A 25861-nucleotide genomic window follows, 5' to 3' on the forward strand; every position below is an offset into this window, starting at 1 on the left:
ATATCCCAAGGAAATACTAAAGAAGAAAAAGGGACCTGTATGTGCCAAAATGTTTGTGGTAGCCCTTTTTGTAGTGGCTAGAAACTGGAAGATGAACGGATGTCCATCAGTTGGAGAATGGTTGGGTAAATTATGATATATGAATGTTATGGAATATTATTGTTCTGTAAGAAATGACCAGCAGGACGAATACAGAGAGGCTTGGAGAGACTTACATCAACTGATGCTGAGTGAAATGAGCAGAACTAGGAGATCATTATACACTTCAACAATGATACTGTATGAGGATGTATTCTGATGGAAGTGGATATCTTCAACATAGAGAAGAGCTAATCCAATTCCAATTGATCAATGATGTACAGAATCAGCTACACCCAGAAAAGGAACACTGGGAAATGAGTGTAAACTGAGAGCATTGTTTTGTTTTGTTTTGTTTTGTTTTGTTTCTCTTCCCAGATTATTTTTACCATGCGAATGCAATCCTTCCTTTGCAACAACAACAACAACAAAATTCGGTTCTGCACATATATATTGTACCTAGGATATACTATAACATATTTAATATGTATAGGAATGTCTGCCATCTAGGGGAGGGAGTGGAGGGAAGAAGGGGAAAAATTCAGAACAGAAAGGAGTACAAGGGATAATGTTGTAAAAAAAATTACCTATGCATATGTACTGTCAAAAATATTATAATTATAAAATTAATTTTAAAAGTTACATATACTTTAGTCAAAGGCATCATTGGTAAAGTTAGTAGTAGGGAAAAATCAGACTTTCATAATATTCAATTATTTTAATTTAATTAAATGAAATAAAATTATTTAATTCAAAAAATAAATAAAATAAAAGACCATCTTCTTGAAAACAAGGGTGGTTCTATTTATTATATTTCTATATCCAGTATCTAACAGGGTTATCTGGAACATAATAGGTTTTGTATAAGTGCTTGTTGATTGAATGAATACTATTTCTCTTCAGGATTGCATTGATTTTTATTTTATTCTTACTTTATTTTACCAGCCCCCCCAAAAAAAAAATACAACAGATTTAGGGAGGGCATACAATATAATTTGTTCTCATTTTATACCTCTTCTGAAAAAATTTAGACCACTACACTTAAAGTCTGCTTTGTAATGGAATGGAGGTACTCTTGTATAGACAAAGTTGAAATTATTCTTAAAGAATAACAGTCCTCTCAATAGCAGTGGTTAATATTTGATATTTGTGTAATCAAATTGTTAGTTTGTAATGGAATGAAATATTGAAAGAGATTGTAGAATGTTTAGAAGTTATAGAAAAGCATATTTCAGCTTAATATAAAAAAGAACTGCCTAAACATTAGAATTAAAATGAAATTAAAGTCCTTTAAAATGCTAAAATGTAATGGGCTAATGAGTAGTGAGTTCCCTTTCACTGAAGGTATTCAAGCAGAGGGAAATTATTGTTCATCCTTCATTCTGGAAGAGGACCAATAATGTCAGGAGGGTGATGACTTGATTTGCTCAGTAATTGGATGTAGATGAGACAAAGCTGTACAAAATCCCCAGTCTCGTTCCCTCTTCCAAAGTCGTAGGAGTCTAGTGGATGGCCTCAAGTAGAAGAAAAAAATTATTTGTGGATATGTTATAGATAGGACAACTCAGTATATGATGAATAAATCTTAAGTCACTGTAAATTGGTGACTTTTTATTCAAACTATTTATTCAACTGGTAAAATATCTACCTTTTTTTCCCCTCTACAGCAAAAACACTTTAAGGCTCAGAGATCTGGGACAAGGAGCCTAGAGGAAGAAAAAAGAATCCAGAGGCAAGAAGAGTAGGGAAAAAAATGAAGAGGAAAAAAGAGTCAAGTTTTAAAGTTTTTAGTTTATAGATTGTAAAAAGTAAGAACTTTTAGAAAAAAAATTTGTGGATGAGTAAAAACAAAAACGGGTTAGATATTGAACCAGATGGTCTCTGATGCCTTTCCAATTTTGATATTCTTTGGTTTTTTGATTGTATAAAGTTTCAAACATGCATTCCTTATCATTCAACAATAACTTATTACTATCCTATTATGTTCAACATTTTTCTAGGCACTATGGACAGGAAGATGAAAGATAATCCCTGTCTCAAAGAACTTACATTTCTGAAAAAAATAACTTGTATTGATGTCTTTTATTATTACATTACTCATTTGTGAATATACTTTCCCCTTTCCAGTTGAACTTTTCCTTGAAATAAAGATAAGCAGTTAAACAAAAATAGCCCATACATTGACAGTCTTGTCTGTTTGCACATTGTCTTCTCCATTAGACTGTGCCGTTCTTTGTATTCCCAGCACTTAGCACAATGTCTGATTTGTAGTTTTGTTGTTCAGTCATTTCAGTCATATCTCACCCTTCATGATCCCATTTGGAATTTTCTTGGCAAAGATTGGTTTGACATTTCCTTCTCCAGCTCATTTTATAGTTGGAGAAACTGAGGTAGATAAAAGTTAAGTGACTTACCCAGAGTCACATAGGTAAATCTGGTCTTAGACCAGATTTCAGCACAGATCTTCCCAGAACAGTGATCTTTTTATTGAACCACCTAGCTGCCTTGACATATAGGGCATTCACAGGACATTCTTAACATGTGGAAATATTTTGGCGGTAGGTACAAGTATATTGTCATTTCAATCAGAAACATGAGAGGAAACTGATATAAAACAGGATGGATTGACTTTTGCTTCAAGCCCGTGAAGATAATAGTTTCCATTCATATAGTTCTTTAAATTTGGTCAAGCACTACATATATATATACATATATATATATATGTATCTAATCAATAATGCTTTTAGATGTCTTGTTTGGTTTTTTCTTTTGGCTCTATGACAGCCTTGATTTTAGGAAAATTATTTCTCATTAATATTAAAAGATTCAGACAAATGTGACTAAAGGGGAAAAGTTGTGCTTACCCGAGGCTAGTCTGGATTTTTGAAGGATGTAAATCTCCCCCAGCCATAAAGAGCTCATTAACTTGTCACACTTTATACCTTTATAGAATAGAAAATCTCATTCTTCCCATTATTTATGGCTCATCAATAATACATTAGCTTCCTGCTAATAAAGCTAACTGCGTTTTGTTTGATTTATTTGGCACCTGAAGATAAAGTTAATTTAATCTGTTTAGCATTTGGCTGAAAGGTTTATGCTCAACTCACTGCCAGTTACAGACCCCACCCTGTATACTCCACCCTAATTCAATTATGTTCAGTTCAGTTTCACCCCCTCATTTGGCAAATTTACTAGATTGTAAATTCAATAGTTCCAGGGATGGTGTCTCATCTGAATTTTGTATCTTTCTTAACACTTTGCAAAGTTCTGTGCAAGAGTAGGTATTTAACATATTTTTATTAAATTGAATTAAATGAAGAAACAAGGACCCCAAAATACAATACCGTTCATAGTCGCCATAATAATTCAAGGCTTGATTTCTGGTTTGATTATTTTAATTACACATTGCTTGTTGGTTCTCTGTAAATCTCAGGCCTCCTAAGATTGTGAAGATGCCATATATACTGTAATGTCGGGGAAAGCATTGCTGCTTCTTAGCTCGACTTAATGTCCTCCCCTGTACAAATAGTAAAATAAAAGGTTTCAGACTAGCCTGATCTCCAGGATCCCTTCAGGCATTTCCTTCAAGACTAGGAGAGATATAGGGGCTGGCACAGCCTGTGCCTCGGACAGCTCCATTCCGCTGAGAGAGTGATAGTCTTGCAAGCAGCACCTCCATCATTTCGCCCTCCGCGCTCCCTCCCTCCCTCCTAGGCTCCCAACAGTCTTTACTTGTTGATAGGTTGAGCCCGCGGTAGAGACTGGCCACTGATGTCTCTTGGCGGCGTTCCTTATCAGTGGGCCAAGAGGCGTAACTGAACAGCAGCAGCTGGAGCCCGCGACCCGCAGAGTGCCAGAGCAGCAGCGCTGCGACTGGGAGCCTCCTGGGGCTGAGGCAGGCTCAGCTGGTGGCCCAGGCATGCCGGCTAAGACAGAGGGTCCTCTCTCAGCCAGGGAAAGTGCACTCATGTGAACGGCTGGGGGTCAGGTAGCAGCTGTCTGTGATCTCCCGGGGATGAGACTGGTTGTGTGGGAAAGTCTGTGGTCACCACCATGCAGACCTGCAGCTTGTGGGTGATTGTCTTCTCGTGGGCTGCGCTAACCGTGAGTATCTTTCCTCAATCGGAGATAAGCCCTACCCCTACACACACACTTTAAGATGGGGGTCTGTAGAAATTGCGCAGTTAATCCACCCCTAAATTTCTGTTCGGCAAATTTTAGCCCTGCAGACTTTATGGGAAATTGATTGGAGAAACTTTTATCATCCAGAATAGTTTTGAATTTTTTTTGGGGGGGGTGGTGGGTGGAGTAAAGTTTTCTAGAGCTTGAGAGTTTGAAAGTAGTGCGGTATGACAGAAAGGTACAGGACTACCTTCCTTGTCATGCTCTTATTCGTTCCCTCTCCTTCCATTTCTCCCTTCTCCCCCAGCCCCGAACTTTCTTTCTTTCTACCTTTTTCCTCTTCCTCGGTTCTCCTTCTTCCTTCTTAATTCTCTCCCTTCTCTTCTTATCCTTCTCTTTTTACCTGTTTCTCTCTCTCTCTTTGCTTCTTTCTCCCCTCCTTTGTTTTTACTAAATCCTTCTGCCATACGGACTTGCAACATGATTAACCTTCAGGGCAATATACAGTCTCTACAAGCTGGTCCAAGAAGCAGTAAGAAAGGATGAAAGAGCCCAGGGTAAAATGCAAAGATGCTTGTTTCCTCTTTAACAGGATTTACCTGTTTCACCATATGAATTTTTGTTAGTCAAAGTGTTTAATCAATGCCAGTGAAGGCTAATTAATATAGTACACAGCAAAAAGACCTATTCCCCCTAACTGTGGATAGCACTGAAATCCAAATCATTTCCAAAATACAGATTCCTTTTTATTCAGAGAAGTCTCTAAAAGTAGAAGAATCCATACCTTAGTAGCTCAGAACCCTGACACCCAGGAAAGTTTTTCTTGATGTTTCAGGGATAGTCCTCTTACAGTGAATTATGACCTTGCCTCTTCTATGGATGAGTGTGAGAGGACCCCACAGGGCCAACTCAATCAATAACTTCAATGTCAGTTTCTATGCCAGGAAAGTTTTTTTTTCTTTTTTTTTTTTTTCTGGCATGTCTGTGACATTCTTGCATAAGTCAGTCATGCAGAGCTGTTCTGGTTAATGTTTTCAGCTCACCTGCAGCTTTGATTAAGCTCCCTGCCAAATGCCCACTACCTCCCATTCCCACTCTTCAGTGAAAATGGAGAAAGGTCACCATAAACTTCTCCTGATTCTCAAAGCCAGCTAGTGGTACACACACACACACACACACACACACACACACACACACACACACACACACAAACAGGCAAACAACAACAAATAAACCCACCACCGTCAATAAAATACTATTATGATTAATTCTCAATCTAGTTGAGAAGTGAAAAATGCTTTGTCCAAATCAGTGTGACATTTGGTAAGGTAGCATCTTTAGCCCTGGTGTCTTCATAACCTTCTTGCCTATGTGTATCAGGATTTCAGTCAATGGGGGACTAGTTAATTATCTCTAAGCAACCAGGTTTAGAAATTCAGTCCTAACGGGATCTATGAGTATGAAGAATTCAAAGAAATATGGGAAAACATGTCTGAAATGATACACACTGAAGGAAATTGAGCCATAAAAGCTATTAATATAACAGACATTACTGCTAGATAAATGAAGACCACTTTAAATAGAAACAAAGCTCAGCTAGATTTTTTTAAAAATACAAAAACATTAGATGACATTGGTAATAATTTAAAAAGTGGGCACTCTTCTTTTAACAAACAATACATTACTAAAAATAGGGCTCTATTCTTACCTATCATGATATTTTTTAGAATGTTTTTGACAATTGAAAGATGTTATTGAAAGCACATTGAGGACTGTACTTATCTTTCAATACAGAGAAGGTAAATAAGATGTGAGATAAGGCACAATTTTATTTTTATCCCAGGGTAAAAAACAAAACAAAACAAAACACCAACCTGTATTTTGCCAGGAATAACCTCCAGACCAAATTGTAAGATAATACCTTTATTTTCCTAGGGAATCAGAGCTGGAAGGGACATTCAAAATCATCTAAATATCCACCAACCAGTATGTTATATGTGAAAAAACCAAGACCAGAAAGCTGAAGTGCTCAGTCACTAATTGTGATCTTGGGCAAGTGCCAAAGTACTATTACATTCCTTTTGGTTTCTATTTTTATGCCTATAAAATGAGGATGTTTAGCCTTATACCTAAGATTAGAACTCAGATCTTCGGCTCCCAGTCCAGTGCTTATTCCACTATGCCACTTATTTTATTATAACAGCTTATCTATCTATGGGGGGAATTTTACATTTATACATACAACATTTTATTCTTATTTAATGGTTTCACATTTATTAAATAATTTACCCAACTAGATTGTGAGCTCTTCCAAGGCAGGGTCAGTGCCTCATACTTATTTATACTTCCCACATTGTCTCGCATAGAAATGATGTTTAATAAAGAATTGCTGGATTGAATTAAATTGAATGGAAAATTCCTTTGTTGTTTGTTGTTGAGTTGTTTCAAACTCTCTGTGACCCCCTTTGGGGTTTTCTTGGCAAAAGTACTGGAGTGGTTTGTCATTTCCTTCTCCAGCTCATTTTACAGATGAGAAAGCAAAGCAGAATCAAGTGACTTGTCCAATCAGGGTCATACTGCTGGTAAGTGTCTGAGGCTGGATTTGAACTCAGGTCTTTCTGACTCTAAGACACGTCTATTCACTGAAGCTGTTCCCCCCCCCCAAAAATTTCTTAGTCTTTCACTATTGTACAGTGCTTTAGGAAGTTCCTATAACCTACTGTTTACTTACTATTTTTTTCCCTTTTCCTCTCATGGGGGAATAAGGCAGTGCTTATCAAGTTATGAGGAAATACATAAAAGTAATTAATAAAGGAAAACCACTTATAAATACTGATATAATGACTAACTGCTGCCAATGAGCAGTTAAGTCCAAGAACCTTGGGAATAGCAGCAGCTTTACCCAAGATCCCTGGCCTTGTTTTTAGTTTATTCCCTGCATTTGTCAACTGAGAAAAGAACCTTTGTGGTGGCTAGATGTAGCTATTTCTACCAGGTGTGGCAATCAGAGACTTCCCAGCTACAGCTCCTGAAAATCTGGAAAACAAAGTTCTCACCAATCAAAATTCTTAGTATGTCAAATGACTCAATGTCAGAAACTCAACATTACTTTATTAATGGAAATGATATTAAAGAAGATGTGTTTTCAAGTGCCTTATTGCTGCACCCCAAGGACAAGAAAGCCTTTCTGTATGATTTGCATCTGAAATCTCCTATGCCTGTTATTTCTCCTATTAGAATGTGAGCCTCTAAAGAGTAAGGACAAATTCTGCTTTTCTATTGGTATGCCCAGTATTTTACACATAAGTATTTGGCCTTCTTTCTTCCTTCCCTCCCTCCCTATCTCCTTTTCTCCCTCCCTCTCTTTTTTCCTTCTTTCCTTCCTTCCTTTTCCCTTCTTTACCTCCTTCCTCCTTCCCTTTCTCCTTTCCTCCCCTCCTTCCTCTATTCTTTCATTTCTTCTTTGTTACTTTCCTCCTTTCCTTCCTTCTCTTCCTTCTTCATTCCCTCCATTCCTTTCTCCCTTCCTTTTCTTCTTTCTTCCCTACCTTCCTTTCTTCCATCATCCTTTTTTTCCTTTCTTCTTTCTTCTCTCCCTCTTTCCTGTCTTCCTTCCCTCCCTCTTTCCTGTCTTCCTTCCCTCCCTTTCTGCTTTCCCTCTCTCCATTCCTGCCTTCTTTCTCTCCTTCCTTCCATTTCTTTCTCCTCTCTCCCTCCTTTCTTTCTTTCCTTGCTACATTCCTTCCTTCTTCCCTTTTTTTCTTTCCTTTATCTCTTTCTCCCTCCCTCCTTTTTTCCTTTCTTTCTCCTTTCCTTCTTCCATCCCTTCCTCCCTTTCATCTTTCCTTTCTCTATTCTTTCCTCTCTTTCTCCTTTCTTCCTTCCCTACCTTTTTCCTTCTCTCCATTATAGACTTGGCACCTGTTTTAAATTGGGTTTTGGTGGGTTTATCTTGTATGCATTGATTTTATATGTGGCATATCTTTGTAATAACAAGCTTGTGTTATTATAAGATTCTACTGTAATACCATTTATGTGATTTTGGGAGAGCATAAAATAATTGAAGGACTTCAGTTTTTGTTGATTGGGAAACAAATAACTCATGATAATTCAATTGATATAAAATTTTCAAAGAGTTTACCTCACAACAACCCCATGAAGTAGATATTAAAGAAATCAGCTTCACTACTCTTATTTTTAAATTGTCTTTTGCCTATTTCTTGAAGCAAATATGTATTTCAGTACTTTTGCTCTTTCCCCCCTTTTCCCACAAAAGTATATATTCCTGAGCCCTGGAAGATGTTGTCCAGCTGCTAAAGTCTGCCTACTCTAAGTAACCCTGATGTAACCTTTAAGTTTATGTCCTTGTCTAAGTAATTGCTTATGTTTTATAGCCGGATGCCTAGATATCATGGAAATACCTAGATCTAGTTGATATCCCAAGCTCTCTTCAGCATAATATATTTTCTTCCTATTTGCAGGTGTATATATGATGTTTTGATTCATTAAGCCTGTTGGAAAATGCCTGGCATGAATGATTGAATAAGCAATTACTTAGTTTTTACTACATATAAAAAAAAGTGGTGGAAATAAAAGTGGAATATTAAAAGTCTCTGTTCACAGGCTCACATTCTAATGGTGGTGGTACTGGTAGGGAACAACATGTATGTTTAATTTGCAAGTGAAATGGAAAAATTCCATGGTTTTTAGGATGTGGCAGCAAAGCAGATGGTGATATATCTTTCCTAATATAATTTCCACTAATAAAATCATGTCAGTCTTTTTTTTCATATATATTGGACCACTTGATAGTGCTACAGATGTTGATAGCAAAAACTGTGACTGTGGTCATAGAAGCAGTTGCCAGGTTGCATAACCATAGGGGCTCTTTTCTAGGATGGCGCCTACAGGAGTTTGGAAGCAGGACAAGTGTTCTTGGGGTGTAATTACTCTTGGACTTACCTTTAGAGGAAGAGAGAAAAGTAACATGATGTAAAAACAGCATCATGCTTAGTACTTTACAATTATTATCTCATTTGATCTTTACAACAAATCTAGGAGAAAGGTACATTATCCTTATTTTACAGATGAGGAAACTGAGGCAGACAAAGGTAAATGATTTGTCCAGGGTTACACAGTGTCTGAGGTTAGATTTGAACTCATGCCTTCCTTCTCTAAACCTAACACTCTAACCCAATGGTCCTCAAACTTTTTAAATAGGAGGCCAGTTCACTATCCCTCAGACTGTTGGAGGGCCGAAGTACAGTAAAAACAAAAGCTCACACAATGTCTCCACCCCTCAGCCTATTTGCCATAACATAAACGTCCTCAGCAGGCCGCATGTGGCCCACGGGCCATAGTTTGAGAAGCCCTGCTCTAACCATTGTCCCACCTTATTCTCTAATAGAGGCTTCAAAGCCAGGAAAACATGGATTCAAATTCTACCTCTGATCCATTTTGTCTCTGTGACCCTCACTGGGGCCACTGAGTGCTGCATTGATTCTGGAGTCAGAAAAATCTGAGTTCAAATTTGACCTCAGATATTTACTATGTGACTTGAGCAAATCACTTAACTCTATTTGCCTCAGTTCCTCATCTATAAAATGGGGACATGTTGAAGAAGGAAATGGGAAAACATTCTAGTATCTCTGTCAAGAAAATCCCCTGGACAAGTTTACAGAGTCATGAAGTCAGACATGACTGAATGACTGAACAACACAAGTGTGACACAAGTAAGTCCCTTGGTTTCTTAAGTGCTCTAAATTAGTGGTATCAAACTCAGATAGAAATTGGGCCACCAAACCATACATAAGGATCCCTGTGGGCCACATGTTGACTTAGAAAAATGACATGATTAAATCTATCTATATAGAGAGAGGGTATACATATATTATATTTAACATATACTTTAACATATTTTAACATGTATTGGTCTACCTGCCATCTAGGATGGGGAGAAGGGGAAAAATTGCAACAGAAGGTTTTGCAAAAGTCTATGCTGAAAAATTACCCATGCATATATCTTGTAAATAAAAAGCTATAATAAAAAAAAGTAGCCAGTATAAAAGGGCAATTGAAGGAAATAAGATTGCAAAAGGGAACCCAGAAGTCACATACATATTTTCCCAAAGATTAATAAAGCACAATTTACAAATTGTATCATATATATAACAAAATCCACATTCAAGTAATATGTGTTGAACCTAATCTCTGCTGTCAGTGCCTTTTGGTTCTTCCTTAGGTACATCCCAGATAAATCCCAGACCTTCAGGGTAAAGACCAGTTTATCACCAAATAGTGTTAATAGTTTCGTGATATTGTGAGGATGTCACCTTTAAAGTTTTACTGACAATTTTGAAATGATTTGTTTATGTTAATAAATTAATCCCAAAGTGGCACAGGTAGAAGTTAGTCTGGTCTTCAAAAACAAAACAAAACCAAACCCTATAAAAATGAGACCTTCAAACTCCTGCCTCTGAGCATTTCTGTCTCCATGGGGTCCATGCTACACTTGTGCTCTCAACACTAAGCTACGTTTACATGGGTTACAGAGTGAGACTCTCTTCCTCTGCCCTTTTCCTCCTTTTCCTCATGCTACCTTTGTTATCTTTCCTTTTTGCCACTTGCGTGTATCCCCTCTGTGACTTATTAAAGTGTGATTTTCCATTTTCCACTACTGTCATGGGCTTTCCCAGTGAGTACCCAAAGAACCAGGCCTACTTGCCCCTATTTCATAATTTCTTAAGTTAATTATCAATTTAAGCTCCCTGAAATCATGGGTTTGGTCCCTATATATGTGTTTGTTTCTCAATCAATATATCTGTTTCTCTTTAATTATTCTTATCTTTGAAAACTCTACTACCTTTGTTTTCTAAAGGGGGTTTGTGGATTTTCATTTTATTTCTCTTTTTAAAATTTAATAACAACATGCCTTTTCAAATAACAAACAGTAATAATAGCTAACATTTACATAGCACTTTAAGATTTGCAAAGCACTCTCTTCAGTTGATCCCACAACTCTGCAAAGTAGGAAAATCGAGTTTGAGAAGGATTATGTGACTTGTCCAGGGTCATACAGATTTTGTCCAAGTCAGAAACTGAATACAGATCTTTCTGACTGTAAGTCCAGCATTCTGTTCACTTTGCTCAAGCTGCCTAAAAATTTGATTTTAGTCTGTATGATATCATGGAAATGCTCTAATTATTTCATAGATTGGAAAAAATAAAACTCTCTTCTTTCTTTCTTCCTAAATTTATTGTAAATATAATCTCTTTACTTACACTAAAGACCTACTATCTTACCTGATTACTGAGTGAAGGTGAATGACCCTGGATTTTTATAGATTTTGCCATTAGAATGCAAGCTGTGGCAGGCCCCATCAAGAAGATTTCTAGTGCAAGATTGGAGACAGTTGTATATCTGTTATCCTAGGACCAACAGGACTAAGTTTCCAGATGCTCTTCAGCAGAAGATTGGCTGCCAGGTGATGCATTGATGAACAAATTTTCTCGGCCATTAAATTTTATGTGGAACTAATTTGTTAAATATTGAGAAAAGGGGGAAAAGTTGGGTGGGAATTTTTATCCAGATTAGGGTGGAGTGTGCTTAGACCATTTCAATCAAAGTTCTTTGTAACAAGAAAATGTTGAGGTTTAATTAGACAAAATAAATATGACAAATAAAATTATTAGGGAGGGGAGAGAGGGAAAGGTGGGAAAAAAATCAAAACAAAGGTACCAAAATCATTTTTAAAAAGTCACTGCTCTAGGAAAATTTCTAGTTTCTAATTCTAACTTACAAGGATAGAGCGTTCAAGGACAAAATAACCAACTTTCCATTCTCCATCCCAGTGAAAGGTTAATCTCCTATTATCTCCCAGATGACCCTACCAAAAAACAAAACAAAACAAAACAAAAAAACAAAACCGTGCACTGTGGATCAGAGCTACTTTCTCTTCCCTTTCCCCCCTCATCATCTAATTTAAATGCTTGTTACTATATTTTAACAACTTCAGATTACATTCCACTGACCTTCATTCAAACTCACCTGGAAAAGCACATAACCCAATAATGATTAGATCCTATCAGTCTGATGATTACATGACAAACAAGAGTCTAGCTCTGACCAAAACCAGAAGAACATCAAATTACTCTCTAGGTCACAGCTACAGCTTCTCCAGTCCTAGTTTCTGACTTACAAGGCATACTAGAAGATATTTTGTCTTCATTCCATCATTACTTTTTAGATTACTTAATAATTAAATGTGAAAAGTTAATAAGGGCATACTTCAAACATCTCTATTTTCACTAAGTTGTTCCAGTGTTTATTTAGCTAAATTCTTCTAGAATCCTTTTATCTTTTTAACACACATTCCTTAAATTTATTTATATTGTTCAAATTAGTATTATCTTTTGATAAAGCCATTATGTTTTAAATGTCAAGAGAAGACCCACCATTCTAGCATTTTGAGATTTGTTAAATCAAATCTGGTTCACTAATTTTCATAACTTTGTACACTTCAACACTCTTTCCTAATCCTTCTACTTTAAAGAAACTTCCTTTTCCAAATAACTAACAAACTTAGATCTCAATGATAAAGGAAATAAAACTCCCTCAAAAAAAAAGAAAAAAACCCAGCAATACCATTCTAATTATATCAGTTTATTGAGAATTAGTATAATGATTTCTTTAAAAATTTATTTCTTAGAATGAGAAGAGTGTGAATCCTGTCTGTGATATTGAATATCTGTATTACCTTTGGGAAGTTACTCCATTTAAGTCTCATTTTCTCATATGTAACATGGGATTAATATCTTCTCTTCAATACCTACTTCAATGCATTGCTGTGAGGTTCTAATGAGATGATATTTATAAAGAGCTCTTAAACTGAAAGTGCTATATAAAAGTCAATTGTTATTAGTGTAAATGTAGGAAATCACCCTAGGGATAGTGTGTTGTAAGAACAACCTCCAAAGAAAAGCTAGTAAAAGTTAGCCAATCATAAATTCCTGGAAGGAACTTTAGAGGTTACCTAATCATCTGAACAAAAATCTCCAAAGTATTTTTTGAACACTCATATTCTTTCTAGCTCATATAGATTATTTTTATGTTTAATCAATTGTTAAAGCATACCAAACTCTGTTTAGACAGGCACTAAATTGAATTCTCAAATAGGGACCACGATAATATATTGCCCATATTCACTAAAGGATTTTCATCAATTCTACAAATACTGCATTCTACTATATTCTGAATACACTACTAAGTACCATGAAAGACAAAAATAAAGAAAAGACAAAGTTCCTAGGTGCATACAATTTTGTTGAGACTGAGACAGTAGATACTAGAAAGTACAGAGAAGAAAAAGATGGGTATGTCTGTACAGGCAGAGAAAATGTAAGGTAGAAGGTGAAGAATAGGTAGGATCAGGATAAGGAGAAGAAGGGGCTCTCAAAGGCAGTAGAGCTGAGGACCATTCAAGGTCTATAAAGATTCTTCACCAGTAAGAGCAGTATTATAACAATACTTCACTGTGAGATGTAGCTTCTTTGATCCAAGACTCATAAGGAATAGACTCATGATGAAAAAATGCCATCCACTTACAGAGATAGAACTCTGAATATATATTTAAACATATTTTGCATTCTTGTAGTTTAACACTTTATTTTTAAAAATTTAATATATATTTCATTAAATATTTCCTAATTACATATAAAAACTTAAAATTCATATTTTTAAATTTTTGAGTTATAAATTCTTTTTCTCTTTTTCCCTCTCATCCCTCCTTAACAAAGCAGTTTGATATCAATTATGCATGTAATATCATGTAAAACATTTCCATATTATCCGTGTCACAAAAGAAATCACAATACCCAATTACTCAAATACCTCCTCCAAATAAAGTAAAAAACAACAACTATGCTTTCATCTGCATTAAGATTCTGTCAGTTCTTTCATCATCTGTCCTTTGGAATGGTCTTACATGTACTGCTGAGAATAACTAAGTTATTCATAGTTTATCATGATTCAATATTGATTGCTTTTTGTAATGTTCTGTTGTCTCCAGAAACTGCTGATCGCTCTCTGGGAGGAGATCTGCGATCTCAACTCAATCTCCCGGCCAGACTCTTTTTCCTATAGAGTGGTCTCAACTCATTCCCAGAGTAGACTAACTCCCTTTGCTCAATGTTGCTTCTTTTATCCTCCCAGAGAATGGGCATGGAATAACTCAGGGACTTGTGGGATAAATATTTCAACCAATGAATTTGCTCCATGTAAGCTCCTACCCAGAAGTTCAAAGGGGTAAAACTCCCCTTAAAGGCCAGAACTAGAGAATTGTTAAGTACCGACTTAGCACTTAGTAAGAACCTAACATCTCATTATTTCATTAGCACTTAGTAAGAACCAACATCTCCCCCTTTCTTTAGATTTAGAACATAGGGTGGTCATGACCTTGATACATAAATCCATCAATATAGGAGGCATTACACATAATTACATAGATTACATAAACACATAGTAACATAGTAACATAATACATGCTAGAAGTATGTAACAAATAACATGATCAAATAATAATAAATTGAGAATTTATAAATGTCCATAAGTCCATTGTCCATTAGTCTCATTTGTGTTAGGAAATCCAATGATTCCTGCTGGTTTTAAAGTTCTTTAACAGTCTTCTTATTATCCATGCTCTTTCAGTGTCAGATGTTTCTTAGATTTTCTCCTTTGTTTTGAGGTCTTTCTCTTTTTCTGTCTCTCTCTGATGGACAAGGCGAATACGACTCGTTGGCACCCATCTGATTCCTTCTCCTGTTGAAGAAATACAAGCAAACCCTCTCCCCCAGGCAGTTAACCTATCTGGTCCCTTCCATTCACCACTTTCTGGGTCTCACTACATCACTGGGCGATTATCTAAGGACAGTGGAGCTGCTCATACTGGACACTGCCCTTCTGGTGGGTTATAAAACCTGTCTGCTGGAGCCAGTGCATCTTTGTCAAAAATTAGAAAATTAATGGTATAGAGAACTAAATTTAGAAGTTCTCTAGGGTTACCTGTGACTCCCCCTTTCTTTTGTTTTTGGAGGAGTGTCTTAATGTCTCTGTTTCTTCTCTCTACTATTGCCTGACCTTGTGGATTAAAAGGTATTCCAGTGGTGTGTAAAATCTTATACTGCGCACAAAAGTGTGCAAAATGTTTAGAAGAATATGGAGGTCCATTATCTGTTTTTATTTCTTGTGGCACACCCATAATTGCAAATGCTTGGATAAGGAATTCAGTGACCACTCGGGCTGTCTCTTTTGACGTTGGCACTGCAAAAGTGAATCCTGAAAAGGTATCTATTACCACGTGGATAAAAGATAGACCACCAAAAGATTTATAATGGGTCACATCCATTTGCCAGATTTCACTGGGTCTCAAACCACAAGGATTCTTCCCTGGAGGGAGTGTAGGAGCATGGAAAGGAAGGCAAGCGGTATAGTTTTTTACTATGCTCCTAGCTTCCTCTCTTGTTATTCCAAATTGTAAACGTAAAGGTCGAGCAGCCTGATGATATTTAGAATGAGATTCTTGTGCTTCCTGAGATAAAGGAGTATTGGCCAACATGGTTAGAAGGCTATCTGCCTTTGAATTTCCATCAAAAATAGGACCTGGAAGTCCACTATGTGAGTGGGACATGCAAGATATAAATCTTGCCTGGATGCTTTCTCACTTATACATTGTGTGGTTCTGCTCACTTTTTGCATCAGTTCATGTACGTCTTCTAGGAATTTTCCTGAAACTCTCTCTCTTCATCATTTCTTACAGCACTGTAGTAGTCCATCTCAATCATATATCAAAATATTGGCCATTGATGAAGGTAATAGATCACTCACCTTTGCCTATTCCATGACAGCCACTACCATCACTACCATTACCCCAACCAAAGTCTGGGCAGAAATTCTTTTCCCTGCATATAAAAGAAGTACTAATGTTATGGCAGAGCCTATTCTGATAGAGAAAAAAATCAGCTTAGAGAACTTTAAGAAGAGAATAGGATAAAGAGTCAAAAATTCCCAGGTCTAAATACTCCTTCTGGCAATTTATAAGCTGTGTAATGGAAGGCAGACTGGGTAGATGGCCTTCTCCCATGCAGGAAAACAGTCATATGAACTGAAACTGGAAAGAACCCCTTAGAAACCATCTAGTTTAGTATCCTCCTTTCATAGATAAGGAAAATGAGGTCATGATTTTCTCAAGACCATATTGCTAGCAAACATCGGGAATTTGATTTTTTGAATTTGAACCCAAGTTTTCTGACTTCTAATTCCATTTTTCCCCACTGTGACACACAAACTCTTTCTTTTTGGCTTGACCAAGTGTTTGAACACAGTCTATACTGTGCCTGATCTCAAATAATCCACATATAAGGTTGTACTCTACTTACATTTAAATGTGAATAAATGCAGCTTCTGGGGAGAATTACAATTCTAGGGAATTCATATGCAGCAAAACAATGAAGATCTCCAGCAAAAATTTGAGAAAAGGAGAGCCAGAAGTTGTTCTTTTGTTTCCCATCCTTCCTCCCCCTTCCCATTCCCAATCTCTTACTGAACTCCCTCCTAAAGTTTAATCTATGTATGACATATCCATATCTCTCAGATTGTCCTGGAACAGGGGAAGTGGTTAAGTATTTAAGTTCCTGACAGCTGGCTGCATACAGAATAAACAAAGGAAGTTGAAATATCAACAAAGCTGAAATGGAAAAGACTAAATGCTAAAAGTTAATTCTGAGTGTCTGTAGAGATGGCAACAAAACAAGTGCTTGATTGGAGTAGGTGCCACCAATACACTTAAGTCTAAGATTTGTTCTGGACAGGTCTTCTTACACCTTACTTTCCTCTGGGCACTCTGCCATCCCATGATAGTGGCCTCCATGCTTATTATTGCCCAAGACACTCTGTCTTCTACCTCTAGGACATTTTCACAGCCTTCCTTCATGTCCCAACTAAAGTCCCACCTTCTGCAAGTAGCCTTTCCTAATTCCTGTTTGTGCAAGTGCCTGTTCATTGTCTTCAGTTTATCTGATTATTTAGGATTTCTTGTTTGAACATAGCTGTCCCTCCCATTAGACAATAAGCTCCTTGAGGGCAAGTATTTTTTGGTCTTTCTTTGTAACCTTAGGGTGCTTAGCCCAGTGCCTGACATGTGTTTGTTGTTGTTGTTCAGTCCTTGTGAACCCCTTTGGGGTTTTCTTGGCAGAGAGACTGAAGTAGTTCGCCATTTCTTTTTCCAGATCATTTTATAGATGAGAAAACTGAGGAAAATAGGGTTAGTGACTAGCCCAGGATCATGCTGGTAAGTATCTGAGGTTTAAATTTGCACTCAGTTCTTCCTGACAACATTCTAAGACATATATAATAAATGCTTTTTGACTTGACAAGTCCCAATTTGGATAATGGAGTTCTTCTAAGGAACATTGGCTACATAATGGGGGATAGCAAATTGGTCATGTGATATGATGATAGTAATCACTATATTTGGCTTTGGAAATTACAGGTTGGTGCTTTCTCTCCTCTCTGTGATGTGCTCCGAGAGCTACAGAGGGACAAAGAGCAGTGTCATCAAGAACTGAAGAACAACTCTGAAAATGAACAACCCATATCAGGTACAGGGCAAACCACTGTCACATTATTCTTTTCCATTTAGCCAGTTCATTGGCTCCATGTAGATAATTTACCCAAACGGGCATCCTTCTGACCAAGTAATACATCATTTTGTCTTAAAGGCTGAAGTTGGATAATCTATACCAAATATTCTGTTTCTAGCCTTATAGGTACAGCCTCAATTTTTCTTATAATACAACTTCTGCAAAAGTATTCCAATTAAGTTGATAACTTTGGAAAAGAAACAAAGGAAGCTGATACCTATTTCCCTGCCATTATTATGTCATTCCAACCAAAGTTTGGACAGATTTTTCTGAAACTACATATTAAAAAAAAAAAAAAAAAAAACAACCCAAGATCTAAAAATAAGAGATCTTCATGCTTTTCTCCATTGAAATGTATGCAAAATATATTAATAGAGTGAGTGTCAGCCTGGGTAGTTATGGAAGATAGAGATAGTATGAAGAACTGGATAGAGTTCTAAACTTGTAGTAAGGAAGTTTCAGATTCAGATCTCATTTCTGATACTAGCTGTGGGACCATGGGCAAATCATTTAATTTCTCTGACCATCAGTTTCTTCATCTGTAAAATGAGAAGAAGAATTATCTCAGAATGTTGTTGTGAGGCTCAAATGCAACCTATGTAAGGTGACTTATAAACTTAAAAGTGCTAGTACTTCCCAGCCCAGTTACTTTGTACTTATTTTTTAATATATTTATATATGAATAGGTGTTTCCTTTACAAAATGCAAAGTTCTCTGAGGTCAGGGACTTTGTTTTTTGTCTTTGCCTCCATAGCACCTAGCACAGAACCTTGTATGTAGTAGTTATTAATAAAGAACATAAATGTGAGCTCTTGCTATTACTTCTATTAACAAAGGAAAAAACTGAAGTCTACTGATAAAATGGAAATAGTTCTGCCATTGACACTTACTAGCTACCTGATCCAGGATAAGTCACTCCATCACTTTTGAGAATCATTTTTGTCATTTGTACGATGAGGATAAGAAAACCTATTTCTACTTTATAAAGATGTCATAAAGCTCAAAGGGGTTAATTTATATAAAGTGCTTTGGAATTTTCAAGCATTTAAAAAGTGTTGATTAATATTAGTTTGACAAATCTGGCATGTGAGTTTGGGGAAGGGTATATCCTCTCACCAGGCAGGAAGAAGGGATGCAATGACTGCCATTCTAGCCCTTTTCTGTTCATTCTCATTCTCAGTGGTCATATTCTCAAGAGATTTCCAAATTTATGAGTCTCAGACCTCTTCAGAAAAAAAATAACCTGAGAGGTACAAGGATAAAAATCAGCTTTCTTGTTCTCCAGATATGACATGGCAAGAGAGCATTGTCTGAGCTGAATGTCCACTCTTATGTTGGTAGTTTGAATTTCCTTCTTTAGGCACAAAAAATAATGACTGAACTACTCAGAGCCAGGTTATTTGGAGAGAGGAGTTGAGGAAAAGGGGGATGCTTTTGGGGAGGATTAAGGGAGGCGTGTTAATGTTTCAACTCCAGAAAAATCACAGGAAGTCCCAATTGTAGAGCTGTCACTGAGCCCAGGCACACTTATCACAAATAAAAAATTAACTCTTCTCTTATTCTAGGTTGTTTAGTTTTGCTCAAGGCCTTTCTTCTTTTTTTTCATGAACTTTTCAGGGTCACCCTAATAATTACTTGGCTGGCTATGCTGGGCAATTTATAACTATGCCCCAGAGCAAACACAGGAAGCCTTCTCAGTCTTTCTACCCCCTTCAGTGCAGGATGTCATAATTCAAAGCAATTTAAGTCAACAGACACCTTTTGTGTATACAGTATTGTACTGTCTTAGGTGTTGGGAACACAAAAAATGGAAGAGGACATAATTCCTGCCTTCAAGAATCTTATAGTAGTTAACACTAATATTGTAAAAAGCAGCTAGGACCCAGAAAATAGAGTATGTTCTTGAAGTCAGACGCTCACTAGATGTTTCATGTTGGGCAACTCACTGAAACTTGCTCAGCCTCAGTTTTCTCATCTATAAAATGGGAATGATAATAGCATCTATCTCACAAGACTGTGTAAGGATTAAAGGAGAAAACACATGTTAAAAAGCACTTTGCAAACCTTACAAAACATCTTATAAAAGTTCTATAGTAATTATTATAATTCTAATTATTATTTTTATTAATGGAAATTTCACACATTAATTCATTTAAACTTTTCGGTTTAGGAGGAAGATACAATAGGGACTATTATTCTTATTTTACAGATAAGGGAACTAAGACTGAAGGAAATTAAGACATTTGTTCTTGGTCATGTGCTAAGTGTTGCTAAGGGAGGGAGATAGAGTTTGAACCCATGCCTCTTCTGATACCAAGCTCGACACTTTTACTTCTGTATCTAACAGGAGATATGGAAAGCATACAAAAACATACAAACCCAAATTAGAATAGAACCAGCACAATGAAGAAGCCTAAACAGAATGATACATAGCATCACAGACTTTGAAAGAAGGGAAGGATTGAAATATTAAAGGTTAGTTATAAAGATTTGTTGGTTCCAGGGATTAGGGGATGAGCAAGAATAAAGGGAAAGAGTCAAGAGAAAACAGGATAGGAATGGGGAATTGAAAAGTACTACTTTTTTATAAGAAAATAAAGTGTATAAAAGATCATAGTATCAAATGAAGGATAGGTAATTTGGACCCAGACGATGAAGAATCTTCAATATCAGGCTAATGCCATATGGTAGGCAATGCAGAGCCAAGGAAGTTGTTGATAGTATATGCAATGGAAGATGACGCCAGAATTTGTTGGATGGGTGGAATGGGAAAAGATAGGACCAGGGAGACCAATCATGAAGCTGGGATATGAATTCAAATCAAGCTTTTAATTAGCATTATAGGTTGCCTACTATATTCCAGTAATTGTGGTAAGCTCCAAGGACACAAAAAAAGGAGAGGAGAGGAGAGGAGAAAGGAAAGGAAGGAAATTTCTGCCCTCAAGGAGCTCACAGTTTAATGGAAGAGACATATACAGGCTAAATTGGAAGGAATCTCATAAGGAAAGCATTAGTATTATAGAAGAACAAAAAAGGCTTTTTGCAGAAAGTGGAATTTTAACTGGGACTTGAAGGAAAGTGAGGAGGGAGAGCTTTCTACGCATGGAGGACAGCCAGGAAAAGCCTAAAGTCAAGCAATGGAGTATTTTGTTAGAAGAAAAGCAAGGAGGCCAGTGATACTGGATCAAAGAATGGATAGAGTATGATACTAGAAAGGAAGGAAGGGGAATAGTTATGAAGGCCTTTTAGTAACAAATGGAGGGTTTTATATTTTATTCTGACGAATCTGAGGGAGCACTGGAGTTTGTTGAATGAGGGAGGGAGGGAAGGTATGATTTGGTCAGACTTGCATCTTAGGAAGATTAAAATGAGATGTAATAGTGATTGAAGAGGGAATACAGAGGAATTGGTACAGAGGGAGAAAAAGTAGAATTTAGTGAATTATTAAATATGGGAGTTGAAGGAGAAAAGAATTTTGATACAGTAGAAAGGTCAAGGAGGATGAAAACCTCAATAAGAGAGTGATTGCCAATTTAACCCTAAGGATGGTGTGGCCTTCACTAAAGGCAGGTTGTAGGTGGTGAGGAATGAGTCTCTGGTGAGAAAGTAGATATAGTGTCCCTATATTACTTCTTTAAAAAAGAAAAAAAAAAGAATTTTAGCAGTGAAGGGGAAGAAAAGTATTGGCTAATATACCTTGATGGGGTAAAAAAAAAAAGAGAGAGAGAGAGAGAAAAAAAGTCAAAGGAAGACTACTTTTAAAAAAAAAAAGGATGAGATACCTTTGTAGGTAAAATGAAAGAAACTAAAAAAGGGAAAAACTGAACAGGGAGGAAGATAAAGGAATGATGAATAGAACAAGACGAAGACAGGAAGGAATAGGATCAAAGGCATAGATGAATAAATTAGTTTTGGCAAGAAGATCTTATTCTCTGAGACCTTGAGAAAGAGGAGAGAATGGAAAGAGACATTTAGAGTGTTCAAAGTGTTAGAGAAATGGAGTTAAGGGAGATCATATCAGATGACCTTCATCTTTTTGAAAAAGTGGGAGGATGAGATCCTTCTGCTCAGAGTAGAGATGAAATTGAGTACTAAAGGAGAAGAGAGTGATTGTAATAGCAAATATGATAGGTAATCAATGATGAAATAATAAGTAGTCACTGTGAAGAAAACAAATGATTGCCATGCAATTTAGGGATAGATAGGATAATTGTAAAGTTGTAATCCATCCTCTACATAGCGCAGGTCTGTCCATGTCCCTATCATATTCAAGGAAGACAAGAGGTTCTTTTGCCTCTCAGCCAGGATTTTTTGACCTTTTTTGTGTGTATTAGACCCCTTTGTCAGTCTGGGAATGCCTTATGGACCCCTTCTCAGTATAATATTTTAAGTACATAAAACAAAATGCATAAAATCACAATTGTGTTAAAACATAGTTATAAAATATCTTTGAAAGTTCACAGATCCTAAATTAAGAACTCTGCCTTGGATAAAAAACAAACAAACAAAAACCTGTGTTTGGCTTTTAAAACCTTCTCCTAGGTAGTCTTACTCCTTAAAAGCTATAATGTTTTCTCAACAGATTGCCTTTCTGTCATCCCCACTCCTCACTTCAGTTTCCTCCTGTCTGGCTTCTTCCCTACTGCCTCCATATGTTTTATCACTTCCCTATCCTCAGAAAAACCTAAACTTGATCCTTCCATCCTTGATATCTCTCTGTCTCCTTGAGTTGAACTTCTTGAGAAGGTAGACTACAATAGTTGCCTCCCCTCTCATTTTCTTCTATTATCATCCATGGAAACTGCACTCTCCAAAGTAACCAATAATTTCTTAATTGCCAAATCCAACGGTCTTTTCTCCAACTCTTTGTGTTGCCTGCAGCCTTTGACACTGTTGGTCACCTGTTCTTGATATTCTCTTCTCCCTTGGTTTTTGAGACACTACTCTCTTCCTGGTTCTCCTCCTATCTATCTCACTATTCTTCAGTGTCTTTGCTGGATCTGCATCTAGGTTATGCCTTCTAACTACAGGTTTTCCACAAGACTTTTCCCAGCCTTCTTCTCTTCTCCCTTTCCACTACTTTATTTGGTGATCTCACCACTCCCATGGATTTAATCTTGATATTGATGATTCTCAAATCTATTTATTCTGCCCTAACCTCTCTTGCATCTTCAGCTGCCTTTCAGATATCTCTACCCAGATGTCTGATATCTTAAACACTCAAAATCTCTAAAACAAAACCTGACCAAACACTCCCCTCCCCCCTTACTGTTGAGGGGAGGAAACTGAGGCTCAGTGAGACTATCTGAATTGATCTCAGTTAGATTACTGATAAGTACCTAAGCCTGCATTTGAACCTTTGTCTTTAAGCATCTTCTTAGTCCTTATGAGTAGGGCTGATGAACCCAAGAAAGGGAGAATGAGCCAAAGTGACCCCACACAGAAAACCTATCCCTAGTGCCCAGGGTGGCTCCTGACTATAGCAGCTACAGGTCAGGTAAGGATGTTTGACTGATTTGTGGAAAAGGAGGCAAGTGAACAGGTTGTCATAAAGCAAAGGAAAGATCACAATGGCATAGATTTAGAGGTGTCCAGAATCCTTGAGACCATCTAGTACAATCCTTTCATTTTATAAATGAGAAAACAGGCCCAAGAAGCTGCTTTCTCAAGTAACACAGATTCTGAGTAAGAATGCAAACCCGTATTTTCTTTCTCCAGATCCAGAACGCCGAGTCCCTCTGTGAATTGTGAGAGAGCCTTGCTAGTGGCAACAACAGCCTTGAGATGGGGGAGGACAGTGGAGGGGGAATGTTACTGTGTAGTTTTTGTTTTGTTTTGGATGGCCTGGAAGGAAGCTATTACTCCCAATCAGGAAAGGAAAGGGTTAATACTTATAAAGAGTGGGATGGTTGATTAACAAAATGGGGGTGGGGCCAAGGCAAACTGGAACCTTTCCCTCTGGGTCTCCATGGGAAGATAAGGCAGGCACTGGTCACTGGTGGAAATTAGGGCAGGGAATGATTTATCATGTTGGCATAAACCCCCAAGACAGCTCATGCTTCACCCTTTCCTGCTCCAGATGTCACTTAGGCTTGATATATTTCTCCACAAATATTTCAGGTCCAGCACCCGATGATCCCTGATTTCATTTTATAAATAACAAGGATTGTGGAGTTAGTTTGGGGAAAAATTGAATAATAGGATAGTCTATGGCCCTTCTCCTTCCTTTCCTTACTCCTCAAATTCAACACATTCAATACAATTAAATCTAATTAGCAATTATTAAGCACCTACTACAACTAGTGCTTGGGGATAAAAAGATTAATAACAAATAGCATTTATATAGAGCTTTAAGGCTAACCAAGTGATTCTCTTTATTTTCTCATTTTATCCTCACAACAAAAACTGAAACATTCTCTGCCCCCAAGGAGTTCATGTTCTTTTGGAAATGGAGGACAAAATGTGCCTAGAAGTGTAAATACAAAGCATATACAAATTGTTGGTTTTGTTCATCCAGCTTTTTTACTTTCAAAATACATGCAAATACAGTTCTCAACTTTGACCCTTGAAAAACTTTATGTTCCAAATTTTTCTCCTCTCTTCTCCTTACCGGTCTCCCCTGGATAGCAAGTAATTCAATATATGTTAAACATGTGCAATTCTTTTAAATGTTTTTCCACATTTATCATGCTGCACAAAAGGGAAAAATATGAAAAAGAAAGAAAAAAGCAAACACATAACAACAACATCAAAAAGGTGAAAATACTATGTTCTGATCCACATTCGGTCCCCACTATCCTCTTTCTGATTGCAGATGGCTCTCTCCATCACAAGTCTGTTGGAACTGGCCTGAATCACCTCGTTGTTGAAAAGAACCATGTCCAACACACTTGATCATCCTATAATCTTCTTGTCCCTGTGTACAATGTTCTGTTGGTTCTGCTCACTCATTTAGCATAAGTTCATGTAAGTCTCCCCAGGCCTTTCTGAAATCATCCTGCTGATCATTTTTACAGAACAATAATATTCCATAACATCCATATACCACAACTTATTTAGCCATTCTCCAACTAGCGGGTGTCTACTCAGTTTCCACTCCTTGCCACTACAAAAAGGGTTGCAACAAACATTTTTGCACCTGTGGATCATTTCCCCTTTCTTGTGATCTCTTTAGGATACAGACCTAGTAAGGACACTGATCCATCACAGTTTGATAGTCCTTTGGGCATAGTTCCAAATTGCTCTCCAGAATGGTTGGATCAGTTCACAACTCCACCATCAATGTAATAGTGTCTCAGTTTTCCCACATCCCCTCCAATATTTATCATTCTTTTTTGTTATCTTAATCTATTTGAAATGTGTGAAATGGCACTTCAGAGTTGTATTAATTTGCATTTCTCTGATCAATAGTGATTTAGAGCATTTTTTATATGATTAGAAATAGTTTCAATTTCTTCATCTGAAACTTATCTGTTCATATACTTTGATCATTTATCATTGGAAAATGGCTTGTATTCTTATAAGTTTGAGTCAATTCCCTATAAATTTTAGAAATGAGGGCATTATCAGAGCCCTTATATGTAAATTCCCCCCCAACTTTTATTCTAATTTTGGCTGCATTGGTTTTGTTTGTACAAAAAGTTTTTAATTTAATATGATTAAAATTATCCATTTTGCATTTCATAATATTCTCTACTTCTTCTTTGTCTATAAATACCTTATTTCTCCACAGATCTGAGAGGTACACTATCCCTTGTTCTCCTAATTTGCTTGTAGTATCACCCTTTATGTCTAAATCATGAACCCATTTCGATCTTTATCCTTCATTCTTGAAAGAACTAATGATGTCACAAGAGGGTGTATATGAACTGAATTTAAGTGAGATAGAGCTTTGCAAAGTCATCAGGCTCCATTTCTCCTCCAGTGTTATTGAAGTCCAACAGTTGGCTACCTCAGTTTCCTC

At 36.9% G+C, this 25861-nt stretch overlaps 1 protein-coding gene across 1 annotated transcript in view; it reads left to right on the forward strand.

Annotated features, from left to right (window-relative positions):
* Positions 1-3670: 3670 nt before the first annotated feature.
* Positions 3671-25861, forward strand: part of SCTR (secretin receptor) — an 81894-nt gene continuing 59703 nt past the window's right edge. Inside the window, exons 1-2 of the mRNA XM_074301822.1 lie at positions 3671-4185; positions 17748-17856. Coding sequence (XP_074157923.1) covers positions 4135-4185; positions 17748-17856 — 160 coding nt within the window. The 5' untranslated portion in view covers positions 3671-4134. The remainder of the gene's footprint in view (positions 4186-17747; positions 17857-25861) is intronic.

The sequence above is a fragment of the Sminthopsis crassicaudata genome, chromosome 3, assembly GCF_048593235.1.
Source record: "Sminthopsis crassicaudata isolate SCR6 chromosome 3, ASM4859323v1, whole genome shotgun sequence".
Taxonomy (NCBI): Eukaryota; Metazoa; Chordata; class Mammalia; order Dasyuromorphia; family Dasyuridae; genus Sminthopsis; species Sminthopsis crassicaudata.